We start from the raw sequence: 14,574 nt of genomic DNA, 5'->3' as shown, positions 1-14,574 counted from the left end.
GAAAAAAATGTAATTCAAAAGTTATTCTAAGTTTTGTTGGAAAATGTCTTCATAATCACGTTAGCTCAATGATCCTCGTCTCCTGGAATTTTTCTCCTCTTGGGAGAGCTTTCCACCAACGCACCATCAGCACTTTCATTCTCCGAACACAAGATTTTCCCGTTTGCTTCATCCGAAGGGTCCTCGCAAGATTGATTTACCACTTCAGCCAACTGACTGGTTGCCGTAATGAATTCCTCTTGAGACGTATGGATTCCATGCCTATGTTCCACCACAATTGCCTCCAATGTCTTCTTTATGACAAGTCCCTGAATGTACGTTCTTGTCGGGCCTTCAACGGATAACTTCTCCATATAGGCTTTGTAACACGTTGAAACCACCCCGTCCCACGTCAGCACAATCGGAATAATTCGGACTGGTGCCCCGTAAAGCATCTTTAGTTCTCCAGCCAGCAAATCGTACTTATGCAGTTTCTCAACTTCGGTTTGTTTGAGTCTCTCCTGCGATGTAATCCCCACCTCAATTATGATGATCTCATTCTTCAATCTGTCATAGATAAAGATATCTGGCTTATTGAACTGAACTTGCGTATCAGTCAATATTGGCGTATCTACTCTTATCTCAACATTTCGAGTCGATAAACTAGATTGTACTGAGTGAGACTTTAGTTTCCCAGTTTTCTTTATTCCAAACTGTCTGCATACGTGCAAATGGATGCATCTAACAACCTCATTGTGCCTTCTCACATAGTCACTGTTTAGCATTCTGTTGCACCCTTTAGCCATGTGGTCTACTGTCTTCTTAGCTTTTTTGCAATGATCACACAGCGCACCACGCGCAGAAGAAAAAAACAAATTTCTATCTTGCAAGAGGCAATACAAAGCTTCACTCCTTGGTGTATTGTTCCCTTTGTACAGCCACTCGCTAGACATTTTGAGGTCGGAGTTAGAGTCTTCCTTAACCTGAACAGGACAGAATGGAGTGACTTGTTCTTTATTTTGTTGGACAAATATTGTACATGAGCCTCTCTCAGGGATTTGTCAGTGATAGATTGTTTATCAGTCAATCCGTATTTAGAGGCAAGAAATCCTGCGATTGTCGCCATATGCGGTTTTTCTTTTTTAATAACCCGCAGGATCCCCGACCTCCTGAGACAGATAGCCGACTTCTCCAAGGTTTCCAGAAAATGAAGCAGCATTAGTTCACTTTTAAAAGCAATTGATGTCAACCCCCTTCCCATGCACTTTCTTGAGAGGTATAGCCGCTCTTTATTGGCTGGCTTCAGGTGTATTTTCAGTGTTGTAAGTAATCTTCGTATTTGGAGATCAATATCGTCAAATTCGAAAGGTTCAATATTAATTAGCCCAATGTAGTAATTATATAAAGACAGGGCATACTCGTTGATTGCTTTGAAGAGGTTCGCTGAGTTTAGTCTTGTCTTTGCTAATCCAGTAACTCTTTTTTTAACATTCTCGAGGATTGTCTCCAACACTTTTTGTTTTTGTACATTGCTTCCCCGGTCTTCAAGCACTCCTAGGTATCGATAGCCTTCGATTCCATCCAGAGTTCTGCAGCCCTCCAATGATTCTAGATTAGTCGCAGACTTCTGAGAGTTCATTTCAAGCCCCGCAACTTCAAAGTACTCAACAATAGTATCCATCATTTTAATGACAGTTTCTTCTTTCTGTGCAAGAATCTTTAAGTCGTCAACAAAAAATAGGTGGTTCGTAGAGTATGCCAGCATACTGGGGTCTTCCTGATCAATCCACAGCTTGGGAAATTTGGAATTAAGTATTCTGCTCAGTGGATCCATTACCAGTACGGACAATTGCGGGGATAAGGCGTCTCCTTGTAGAATTCCACAATTCAATTTAACAGCCCCAATTCTCTTTTTCCCAAAATGAAGGCAAACTGTCCACCTCTCCACCAGGCTTTTAATAAAGTTGGTTATCCATAAAGGAATTCCCGAGCAGTCCAACACATGAAACAGGAATTCGTGATCCACCGAATCGAAGGCTTTCTTAACATCCACCCATGATGCACAGAGATTATTGCCATATTCTCGATTTATGCACTGATTGATAATGGCTTGTTCCTTAGCACCCTGACATTGTCTCCTCGTTCCCAATTGATTTTCAGAGACCAAGCCGAACGCATCCACATAGTCAGAGAGTTTGATGTTTACACATTTTGTCACAAGTTTATAGAGAGCAGGCATGCACGTTATTGGGCGCAAATCACGGGGATTTTCACAAACTTCTTTTTTCGGAATCATGTAAGTGACGCCCGTATAGAACCAGTCTTCAGGGATGTGTTCCTTATTAACTATTCTGTTCACTTCCCGACACAGGTATCCATGTAGTGAGTCAAATCTTTTGATGAAGAAATTATACACTCCATCGCATCCACATGTCTTCCAGTCGTTGGACCACTTAATGGTCTGTTTAATGAATTCCTCAGTTAACTCCGAGGGTGCACTCTCGATACCGGTGACCCTCCTGTCCACGAACCCAGCTGGCTTAGGAGGGTTCTTCTTGGACCAGACCTGCTTCCAGAAGGACAAGCAATCATTGTCACTGAACTCAAACTCAGCGAGCATCTTATCTCCTGATACTTGCCTATAAAATCTTTTCCGATTCAACTCGAAGCACCAGTTGTCCTTTCGAAATTCGGTCCTGGATTTATGCATCAATATCTTCTTTTCTTTTATTCGAATCATATCTTGTATGGCCAATCTAATTCTCACCAGTTCCCCCTTTTTCGATTTCTTATACCTATACGCACAGAGAGTGTCAAATAGCTCCTTCTTGTCGGCATTAGGTAATTCTTGTTTCGCATAGAGATTGACAAGATTTAATCTGGCCTGCCAAAGCAGAATGTGCTTTAAAACCGATTTCATAAATAAAAATAATATTTTAAAATTCATAATTGATATTTTAGAATAATGAGAAAAAATCTAAATGCTTCATAATTTATTAAAATGTCAAAAAAAGAATCTTCTGAAGGAGCATGCATGTCTGCACAGTTCATTTGTTTTCTTGATGATTAGAAGACCTAATTTTAACATTTTATCATGCTATGGTAACCATGATAATAAAGAAAACTTTATTAAGATAAAAACAAAGATAATCATTTTTTTATTCTAGACATTAATACGGATGTTCTTCTTCCATCGGGAAATTCGATCTAAATATAAATTTGATGAATACCTCGACACGTGAATTTGATAAAATTGAGACTATTTTGCAAGTCTCAGAATATTGGGACTCAAACTTATCGAGTCTCAAAGATGGATTCGTTCCGTGATCTTTAGCAAATCGTACCTAAATTAAATTCACATTAATTTTAACTTGATCTCCAATAGCATAACTATATTTCGAACAATGGACACCCATTCTTCTATTCATACGCTTGTAGTATTTGTCGTCACCACCTATTGAAGTTCTCTGAAAATTAAAGCATTCTACAATATTGTAATTTATGAATTTAAACCGCTTTGATGAGTGGATTCAGAAATAGTTGAATCGTCAATCAAGCTCGTCACTGAGTCTAAAAGTAAGTCTAAATGTATCACCTTCTGTGATTTCGTCCATATGTAAGGAATTTATCCCCGAAATTCCTCGATAGCGTTTAAAAGGTGTCTCATTCGAGAACGAATGCATTGTCGTATTGTAGCAGTAAACTGCATACTGTAGAATCGACATCCATTCATTATGATTCCCATTTTCTTCAATAAGTTTGGCGATTGATCTTGTTATCGTTTGATTAAAACGTTCCACTATACCCTAAAAATTAATTGGTAGAATAACCTGAGATCTAGGATTGTTTGGTCTTCCATGAATGTGAAGTATTCTGAACCTTTGACATAAACTTTGAATTTCTGCATTTTTAAATTCTGTCCCGTTGTCCGACTGTAGAATTTTACATGGCCCATGTACGTAGAAAAGATCCTCCAAATTGTGGCATACTTCATTAGAATTGTGTCTATATGAGCTACATGATATTTTATTATGTAACGTATCATGGTTACCGTGGCAACACATAAAAGCTTCAGGTCACCCATAGGCTTCAAGTCGCCCATGTGACATATATTATTAGCAAATCCACGACAATAAAAATCATAATCCTCTTATCACTTGTGCCTCTGTTAGACACCTTTATGCTCTTTTTGAGATTGCAATGTTTCGAAAGCTATTTAGATCGCCTGTATCTTCCAGTAACAATCAACATGCTTTGAGTCATTATTTATGATCAGTGGTAGTGTCGTCTTTAGCCTGTTTCAAAAGGCTCAGAGCATTGAAAGTATGTTTCCATTATGTCATTAGCGAGAACTGAGGAATCTATCTGTAGTATGTCCCGAAGAGTTCCCATCTGGCTTAGTAATAATTGTCCCTAAGTGTTCTACTTTAGAAACTGAGTATAATTTTTGGTTTTTGATCTTCTTTCGATAGTGGATTTTTAGTAATTTTTTTTATCAATTAACACCGAAAATTGTTAAGTTCCAGCGGCGAGGACGCAGTGTGCGTTGCCCCGAACAATGGCCAGGCCGATGCGCTGGCGGAACCAGAGGCTCTCTCTCGAGTCCTTGAGCCTCCTCCCGATGGACAGCCCGACCTCTTTGAGGAACGAGTCAGTCTCCTTTCCTGCAACTCCAGCGGTCTCCAGAGCGATTGCCGTAACGCGGTAGCGGTCCGCGAGCGAAGAATATTTGTGTATTTTGATCTTTTCGGCGTGGTTTGCAGCCGAACAAGGGTTTGCGGCGGAAGAATGGATCCTCGATTTCGAAAAGGTATCCACAACGGTGACATCCCATACTAGGGCCTTCCCCGACGAGTACGGGAATATTGTCATCCCGTCAGGCCTTTTGCCATCTCCCCGATCGAGTCCGACCGGTTCGAGGAGGCACGAATGGCCCGCCATTTCGAGACCGGCCTTCACGATTTCATTGAGGGCCTTGTGTCTGTGTTCCCTGCCTGCGCTCCTCTTGCAGGAAAGTGGGTGCAGTCCCTTTTCGTCAACGTCCTCACCGCATCTGCAGCGGTGCTTTGCACAAACATCCAGGCCGAGATGGTGAGCCACTCCGATGCGTATGGCAGCATCGTCTAGCCACGTCCCGATGATGGAGAGAGGAAGAGCATTCAGCCAGCTGCCAGAGTGAGGGGCGGATGCCGCACGAAGGCATGCCAGGCGGTGTTGATCAAGGGTTGCCGAGAGCTCAGACACACGCGCTCGGCATGCAATAGAGTCCCAGGAACGTTGGGAGGAGAAATCTTCGTGCCTCTCAGAAAATGAGCGATCCCAGGTAGTGAGCCCATCCGAAAAAGCACCATCCAGGCAAGATCCGAAAGATTTGAGTAGGATCTCAGAGGTCAGGTTGTTGCACATCGAAGGGGAGGATAGATATGCCGGAAGTGCCACATCGGATGCAGTGCGGATTCCCGCACCTCCGAATCTCAATGGGAGCGAGCATTGGGCCCATCCAGGACCATCGAGGTGTACATTGAGAACGGATTCGGCAGTCTTTTTCAGGATTACGTCGTATGCGGCGAGTAGGTCCATATGCAGGAAGCAGGGATTGCTCCTGAGGGTGAAAATGAGTTTCGGCATGTGAATGCTGTTCTTCAAGAGGAAAAAGGCAGTGTGCGAGGCCAAGATAGAAAGATTTGTTGAAAGTCTTAGGAAGTGTTCGGCTTTGGCGGAAAGCATCCATTGGAGCTTCGTGTAGGACAGGGATCCACCGATCGCACAAGGCAGGGTTGCTCTGAGGCGGGCCACAGCGGATCGGAAGTCGGCCTCCGAACACGAGACATTAATGATCTCGGTCTTCTTCGCGTTGACCGAGAGGCCGAGGGTAGCCAGTGCTGGTACGATGTGTTCGACATCCCGAATAACGTGGTCAGCATGGCAACCCAATGTGGCATCATCAAGATACCACAGATTGAATTGAGAGACAGCAAGTCGAGCTGCCTCATCGATTGTCAACGCGAAGAGGAGTGGCCCTAGCGGATCACCCTGTTGCACGCCGGTCTCCGAACGGATGATCTCATTCCCGTATACAAGACTGCTCTCCGAGCCGTAGGCAAGCGAGACAAGATTGATTATTTCTGGTACTCTTCGAGCGCATGTTTCCAAAATAGCATCCCGGCGCACGCTGTTGAAAGCGTTGGTGATATCAAGCTTCACAGCAATAAAATCGGTAGTAACTCGTTGGCCCATGTAGAAGAACCCCCTGGTGGCGTGAACGGCTCCTTCGCAGCCGCCACGCACACCAACACCGACTTACATAGGCGAAAGCTCGGCCCCGATTCTCGTTGCAACGCTTCTGGCAGCGACTTTGCCGCAGAGCCTTCTGAAGTAATTGCCAACCGCTATTGGGCGGACACCTCCGTCCAGTTTTTGAAAAGCGTGAAGGTGGGCAGCGAAAAAGAGATGACTTGCTTCTTGTGAAAAACAGATTTTTAACACATTTCTGATTCAGTTCCCATGTTCCCGAGTTATACAGGATGAAACCATTATACAGACGTACTTTTCTATTATTTGAAGTTTTGACGTCCTCCTATTGCAAAAATGTCTAATGTAAATCCTGGAGAGTTCGTACTTCTGACGTTCAATGTCAGAAGAATTTCCTCTTCACTACAGAAAACAAAATTGACTGAGGACCTAATCCATCATAGAGTTTTAGCAGCTTTTTCTCAAGAAACTAAATTTAGCAAGGATTTCGATTATAGAATTATCTTACTAAAACCGGAATGTAGAGACTATGAAGATGGATTTGCAATCAATATGCGCTATGCCAACTCAATTCAAAAATCCTGGAGAATCAATGATTAGTCTTAAAACTGATGCCGGGGAAAACGCTTCTTACAATCATTAAAATATATGCACCAACAATGGGCATAGGAATCAATTGTCCTGAAGAAGTAAAAAATGTTTACTTAAATCTCGCCATGGCTATAAGCGACATACTTCCTTCTCTTATTTTCCTTGCCAGCGATTAGAATACAAATGTGGGAACACGTCTTAAGGATGAAAGTTTTGTTGGAGCTCATAATAAATGAACAAGAAACTCAAGTGGCGCAGCATTGGCAGACTTCTGCAGTGCATTTAATCTTTATTGATTCAACACGGCATTTAAACATCTGGCAAGACATATAGCCACGTGGGTGGGACAAAGAAAGAAGAGTGATGAGATTGTATCTATTTACAATCAAATTGATTACATCATATGTGGACGTAATCTTAAATGCATGCTGATGGACTCACGATCTTATGGAGGCACATTTCTATCGAGTGACCGTAAAGCTGTGTCTCTCGGTTTGAACTTCAATTAAGACAGAATGTAATTAAAAGAAAAAACAAGAAACAATTCTGTGAAAGACTGGCCCTGTAAAACTTACATGCAAAAAATGCTACGCGCAATAAATTCTGTAAGCAAGTCGCCTAATATCAACCTGATGTTGGCTGGATTTTAATCTCATACAGAATTAAAAACATTGCAAGGTCGTAGATAATATTTTAAGAAAACCAAAAACGGCGTGTTTAAATGACAAATTTGAAATTTTAACAAGAACACAGAAAAATCTTAGACGTCAATAAAATGTCTTTACGGACAAAGTATATTAATTTATAAAACAAATAAACCAACAAAGAAAAAAGAGAAAAGCACCGGCCCTAATAATCGAGAACAAAATAAAAACACAAAGTTGAAAAAATAAGAAAGAAATCAAAACTTATCAGCGGCCGAATCGCGAACAAACTTGAAAGGGGAAGGCCAAATATCATTTTTAATGGCCATGGACACATCCTGGGAATTACAACCACGCATTTCAGTGAACAAGTCAAAAAATGACTTCTCAGTCTGGAATTGTTTCCAACTGACATCAATTGACGTGGATATCAACTGGTTGTTGATTCCGAAAGAGAATATCCGGACCAGTTTAGTGTCAAAAAAATAATCATTGGGACTGAACTCCTGTCCGTCAAAAAGTAGGAAAACCATAGAAATAGAGAAGGAGAATCCATCGTCGGACACCTCATCCACATCGAGGTCAACCAGACTCCTCAAAATGAGCATGTCCCTGCGGGTGATGTATTCTGAGATCACTGGATGCCCTGTCAACTGACATAAGGAATGTCAAGCACGGCGTGGAGCCAAATATTCGGTTGACTTCTTAAAAGAACTGCCCGCTTGAGGTAGACAGGTCTCCGCAGAGCGGCGTACTCCATTTCAATGTTGATGACTTCGTCGGCAGCTGCGGAGTTGAGATCTTCTATCTGCTTGTGGAGTAGGTCAAGTTCTTTTACACATTTAGCTATGTCGATATCTTTATTTGTGTTATTAATGCTACAACCATTGTAATTCACTTTCGTAGTTTTCGAGAGCATCACAACAAATCACTCAAAAGGACGCGCAATTTAAATGAAAATTAATGTTTATTTTACTTGTTTATTTAATTGAATTTTATTTAGAACAATTAATATTTAATAGCTGTATGTAGCCATGACGGAAGCATAGGAAAAAAGCGTGTCCTCAAGTAAGCAAATCACCACCAACCGAGTTAAAGTGACCCTGAGCAACCCCGTCAGTGTCGTCATCCCAAAGACACCGTCCACTCATCCTAAGCACGTGACTTTATTGTCTAACTTGATTCCCGTGCCTCTGTTCTCCCCCAACACAACCTGGACCACCAATTTGTAGTTTTTGTAATCGAGATCTATTTTGAAGAAAAGAATCAACTTTTTACTGCGTTTTTTATCGAGTTGGTCAATTCTCTGCAGATATCTGGAGCCTCTTCGGGGTCGTAGGTCTTGCCAGTCAGTCCCTCCTTCAGATGCGAGTGGATGAGGGACTCCACTTGCCCCACCTTGAATCTATTCGTCACTCAGAGACGACACCGAGTTGAAGGGTCAGGCCTTATTTTGCTTGTGGCGTCCATCATGCCTCTATGTTTCCTGGCAACAATTTATTAATCAAATATTTATTCACAAAAAAGATCTAAAAAATTAAAATGATGAAAGACATCGATGACTATTTTGACTATTTTCTCAACAGAAACTCAGAAAAGTCTCCAACTAATTTGGTCTATTTGAAAGATATTTAATGTATGGATAGTTGTAGTGGATAGATGGAGAAAGCAATTTCATTGTTTAAAGCCGAACTTACTTCATGCTTTGAACGAGTACGCGATTTCACTGCTAAACTATTACATTAGTCTGATCCAATTCAAGCCGAGTGAGTACGATGAAATTGACTTATTGGGCGAAGAGTACTCCAAGAGAATTACGTCGACATGTTGGCAAACAGTAAGGATAGATTATACTTGTCTTGCGGGCAGTTAGGACATGAGCTGAGTAACATCGTCACTTAAATAAGCGAATTCCCAATAAGATGCACGACATCTTGTGGAGTGGATCAAGTCTATCTCAAAGGAAGACTGCCATCATTGCTGTTGAGAGAGCGTGTGGTACACACTTTAGGGCCATGAGTATAATTTGAATGCTACCCAAGTCAATGTGAAGGAATGGATTAAATTTTAACAAGAATCCCTTATTAAAATAATCAATTTAAAAGTCTTTCACAAAACTCTTTAGCCCGCATATTGACATGGGGCATAACGAGGTCGTGAGGTTCTTCCATCTTTTACTTTGCAATAACTTGAGGCAGTCCAGAAACTTGCAAAGACGCTGAGTTTAATTGGTGTGTAAAAACTCGTGACCGTGGGTTAAGGTGGATACCTCAATTCGCACTTCGATTGTTGTCCAGCACAAAAAATTTAATATTTTAATCCACGATAAAGTCATCAAAGAGATTATGATTGTGAATATAGGTATCACGTTCCTAGATCGTTTGGAGACAATGGAAGTGTGTCACCTACTCTCTGGCCTAAGTTTCTGGGTGATTTTTTCATAGGTTGCTGTGCCGAGTACAAATAGAGAGAAATCTCGTTTATTGTCTCTGGAGCATTACGATTACGCAAAATATGACACGATTGATGTAACTCATAACGTTAGTAAGAAAATTTCGTGAATATTTTTACTGTGAAAATAAAGGATCCTCAAATCGATTGTATAGCATTAAATTCATAGACAAAAATTTTACTTATTGTTAACCGACGCGGCAAAGTATATGATTTCAGCCAAAAAACATTAAAAATTTGTATCTTGATTTGTTGCACGGAACATGTATTACACATTTGATTCACAATTGTGCATTAAGGATAAAACTAATTTATTATTTAGTTCAGTGTTTCTTACCTTCTTGACCGGGGACCACTTTAGTCTGTTGAATTTTTTGGGGACCACCAATAACAAAATAATTTAATGAAAAAGCTAACAAAATTAAAAAATCATAGTATTTAGAGTTAGTGTGATTTTTGATCCTGCTTTTCAGAAACTAGCTATTCAATTTTTGGTACAAAGTTGGTAAGTGCCATTCTCATATCGTCTTCCATCTTAAGTCGGTCACAAACTTTACTTTTCAGAATAACAAGATATTGCCATTTCACAAATAAGTGGTTGGAAAGGGAATTAGCACTTCCAGTTCTCTTTGCAATAAAACTTTTGACAGTGTCAACATTTTGTGGGTGATTTGTTTCCTTATGTCTTTTTAATCGTGACGGCTTCAAAGAGTTGTTTCGAACTATGACGTCGCATATCATGAACTGCGCTTTATAAACGTTTTCAGATCCAGTATATTTAGTAAATCCATATTGGACATAAGTATTCAAATGAATAAATATTTTTTTAGTCATAAAAATTAATTGGTGGTTGCCCTAGTGATAACTAATGAGATACTTGCGCTTGTTTATGTGTATATAAAATTTTCAGACGGGACGAATCTGCGACAAGCATACCCACAGGTCATCTTCAATTGACAACAACCTGTTTCTGTTGTTTGATTCAATGTCGACGAGACAAGAGAAAGCTTGTTCACACTTATATGATGTTGAGAACTTAAACAATATTTTATTTTTTTGATTGGAGGATAAGAATCCTATATGGAAATCCAGAACATTTACAAAGACAATTCAGCAGATTTCATTTTGAATGTGCGGTCATACCGAAGTTAGCAAAACTCCTCTGTTAGAGCAAGTTGATAGTCACACGATCTTAAAAACGGATTTCTAATCCAATCATATGTTTCAATATTGAGAGGAGGAAAATAATGATTAATGCTCTCTTGCAAATTCTTCTAGATGAGATATAATACAATATCTTTGTATGTAATACTTTGTATGCTTTGCAATAATGGAAAAATTTCAAAATCTTCTTTAATCTACTTTTAAACAAGTCGGGAGTAGGGTTCTTGGTTTTTATCGGAATCCATTACTTCCAGTACAAAAAGAATCTTTAATTATTCGGTCAGCCATGCTTCAATGACTCAGAGGACTTCCATGCATGGAAAAAATAAAACGGTGAACAGAAAGATACGAAATATCCTCGCATTGAGCAACCTGGACACTCCGTTGGTTGAGGGACATAACACTCCCCTCCACAAGATCAAGTTTGACCAAAAGTCGGTCACTCGGACTCTCAGCTCAGTCCAAACCGCGGCCTACCGTTTTTCCGTGGGTTAAGTTGTTTAGAATCAGTCGTCCCTGTACAGTCATTTCGAAGAAATAGACATCGACGAAATACAATTAGGGGCAGGAGTTTATAACATAGTTCTTGAAGTTCCTAGAACTACAAGAAGCGGGAACTTATGCGGGGTCTTGAGGAGCTTCCTCAACCACAGAATGAGTGCGAGTTGACATTCAGTTCCGACATGGAGGAGACTAATGGCAGAATAAATGGTCATGTTGGCTACGTAGAGGACCAGGATGATGTGGAGGCGGCTATTTTAATAGACAGAAGTTCTGTATTTTGTAGAGGAAAGACCGGGAAGATGCTTAGAGATCATTCTGTGTCGTTTTCAAGCATTCCAAAGGAATCTGCCTTGTCATAAATACGCGTGTTCTTCTGGAGGCCGAGTTTTTGTCCCTCAGTGATCTGCAGAGTGTAGCGGTCTGATCTAAGCCGATGAACTCATCAAGGAGAGGATGTTAATAATGCTCCACTATGACGCATTTACCGAGTCACGTGACAGTAAACACGCCAGAAAATGGGGGAAATTTCTTAATAATAATCAATACGAGGAGTTTGATGCTGACGAATTAGAGCAGATGGTTGTTCTCCTGTCATTGTTCAGGCCAGGGTGTTGTCGAGGAAGGAGGTAGGGTGTAGCTGAGGCATTTGGGTGTGACAATGGGGGACAAAAAGTCATTCAGTGTGGAAGGTTTGAGAATAAACTGAACATTCTTTTTGCTGAATATCAGGTTGGGTGCGTCTATTTTACTACAGTCTCAATGGCCATGGATGTCCGTAGACAGTCGTCTCGTTCTCAAGACATTAGTCCAGTCTTTATCAACCGAAGGGGACCCTCCGCTATATTCCTCCAATAATTCAGCAAATTTAATCTCTGAATGGGTTATATTCACTATTTGGTTTATTTATTTCTCAATCCGTGAAAGAAAAGACATTCAAAGAGGTGGGTGGGAACTTATGATGTGCGAGTACATTGGACAATAGAATATGAAGCTATAACATGGCATAAAATTCTTAAAGAAGATTGATAAAAATAGAAAGATTAACCGAAAAAAATTCCATTTGAATATGGTGAATTTAAATTTCTTTTGTACCAAGCGCACAAACTGAGAGTTAAAAAATATGCCAAAGAGTGTAGGAAATCAACTTTCAAATACAGAGGAATTTTTTCAAAAATTCTAAGGGCAGAATTCTGTTATATATTTAAGTCGTCTCGTTCTCAAAGCGTCGTTAATGGCATATTAAATCAGTTATACGACTGCCATTCTATATTAAGGAGCATTATCATGGGGGTCAACATTCTCATAAAATAGATGCCAATATGCATGTCCTATAACATTGATCGATCTTTAATCATTAAGTTATCTGAATTCAATTTCTCTCTATTTTTTTTTGAAACCTGATCGCATAAAATTCATTCCACATGCTCACACAAACTGCAATTATGGAATGTTCCATCAATACTTGTCAAATTTGGAAATTATCACAACCCTAGTAGGGGCACTTTACTAATTTATTTTAATTTATTAAAAAAACCAAATTTAACTAAAGGCTAGTCTATTTAATTAAGATTTTCCTTATTTTTGAAAATCTCTTCCCTCCTTTTAAGAGGAGTGTCCAATTAACAATATCCGCTCAATAAACATCTCGATGTGTTCAATTAACATACTTTAGAGTGTTCTTTTCACTAAAACAGATTGGATGCAACTTCGGCACACTCTAACCTCTAATGGCATTCGAGGTTCAGCAGCAAAACAGTTTATGCCAGAACATCAAGCGAAACAAACTCTCTCGAAATTACAGCATGCAGATGGAGGCTATTCGGACACATCTTAAGGATGATCTGAAGCCACCGGCAGGCACCGCTATGGAAAACTATTTCGTACGTGACGGCCCCCGTTTCCGTGGATGCCCGAGAAATACTCTCACAGTGACACTGGACATACCTTTGGGATGTGGGGGAAATTTTAAAGAACGGAGACGATCTTGACGCATTAAGGGACGTCGCCCAAGATAGAGGGAAATGAACCAAACTAATAACTTTTATTGTTTCTTGTGTTGAAAAAGCTCTGCTATGATCAATGGCATCGCGAAGTGCATAAAGAAAAGGCGATAAAAATGCACAGAGCACAAAACAGTACAGTGCTGGTAGAAAAAAACCGGTTTTGCAGTTACTAACTTTTTTTGGCGAATAGTATTTATTTTTTTAACTGAATTGAACTCTTTGTAGTTGATTAGATTTATAATTTTTTTATTTATAAAAAATTCCATTAATCGTTTAAAATTCTGAAGGTTTAAATTTTAGCGTGTAAATAAAAAACCGGTTTGCATTATTGAGTGATATTTTAGTACAGGCCTGGCCAACCCAAATCGCATCGCGGGCCACTTTGTCCAAATGAATCCTTTCCGCGGGCCGCATATACATGTACATACTAAGGATAGATATCAAAACAAAACACAGATAAGATTTTATTTAGTAAAATAGCATTCAGTCCAATTATACGTATCAATGAGAAATCTGTTTTTCTTTATCTTCACTTAATTTTTTCAAATCAACTTCACAATTACTAGTTGCACATCTTAATTGGTTTTCTAAGTTTTTATCTGTTAAAGAAGATCTATATCTACTTTTACTAAACTTTAATTTCGAAAAGAATGATTCACATACGTAAGTAGATCCAAAGGAGCTTACAACTCTTTGTGCAAAAATTCTTAAGTTGGGATATTTTTCTGCAGTCACATATTTGTTATAAAAGTCAATTTTGGATATAGTAGGATAAACAAGTCTTAGTTCACTGTTGCACTGTAGGTCAATTATTTCCGTCTGCAAAGTATTGAAACAATAGAAACGTCAACATGAAATGGAGAAGAAAATGTTTCAAACATTTTCTCATATTTTTTTAGTTCCGAGAATCGACTGTCAAATGCTGCAGCAAGATTTTTTATTTCATCAGCGTACTTGAAGAAATTTTTACAATGGCTGATTTTAAA

The 14,574-nt window shown here is 39.7% G+C and overlaps 1 protein-coding gene across 1 annotated transcript; it reads right to left on the bottom strand.

Annotated features, from left to right (window-relative positions):
- Window positions 1-7,723: 7,723 nt before the first annotated feature.
- On the bottom strand, window positions 7,724-8,074 carry LOC115228982 (NAP1-related protein 1-like). Its single transcript, XM_029799420.1, has one exon. It carries the CDS (start codon window positions 8,072-8,074, stop codon window positions 7,724-7,726), a length of 351 nt encoding a protein of 116 aa, XP_029655280.1.
- Between the last annotated feature and the right edge of the window lie 6,500 nt (window positions 8,075-14,574).

Source organism: Octopus sinensis, unplaced genomic scaffold, assembly GCF_006345805.1.
Source record: "Octopus sinensis unplaced genomic scaffold, ASM634580v1 Contig11546, whole genome shotgun sequence".
Taxonomy (NCBI): domain Eukaryota; kingdom Metazoa; phylum Mollusca; class Cephalopoda; order Octopoda; family Octopodidae; genus Octopus; species Octopus sinensis.
The sequence above is the reverse complement of the archived record's forward strand: the minus strand, read 5'-3'. Positions and strand labels throughout refer to the sequence as shown.

Coding starts and splice junctions, on each gene's coding strand:
- LOC115228982 (XM_029799420.1), bottom strand. CDS start 8,074: ATGCTCATTTTGAGGAGTCTGGTTGACCTCGATGTGGATGAGGTGTCC.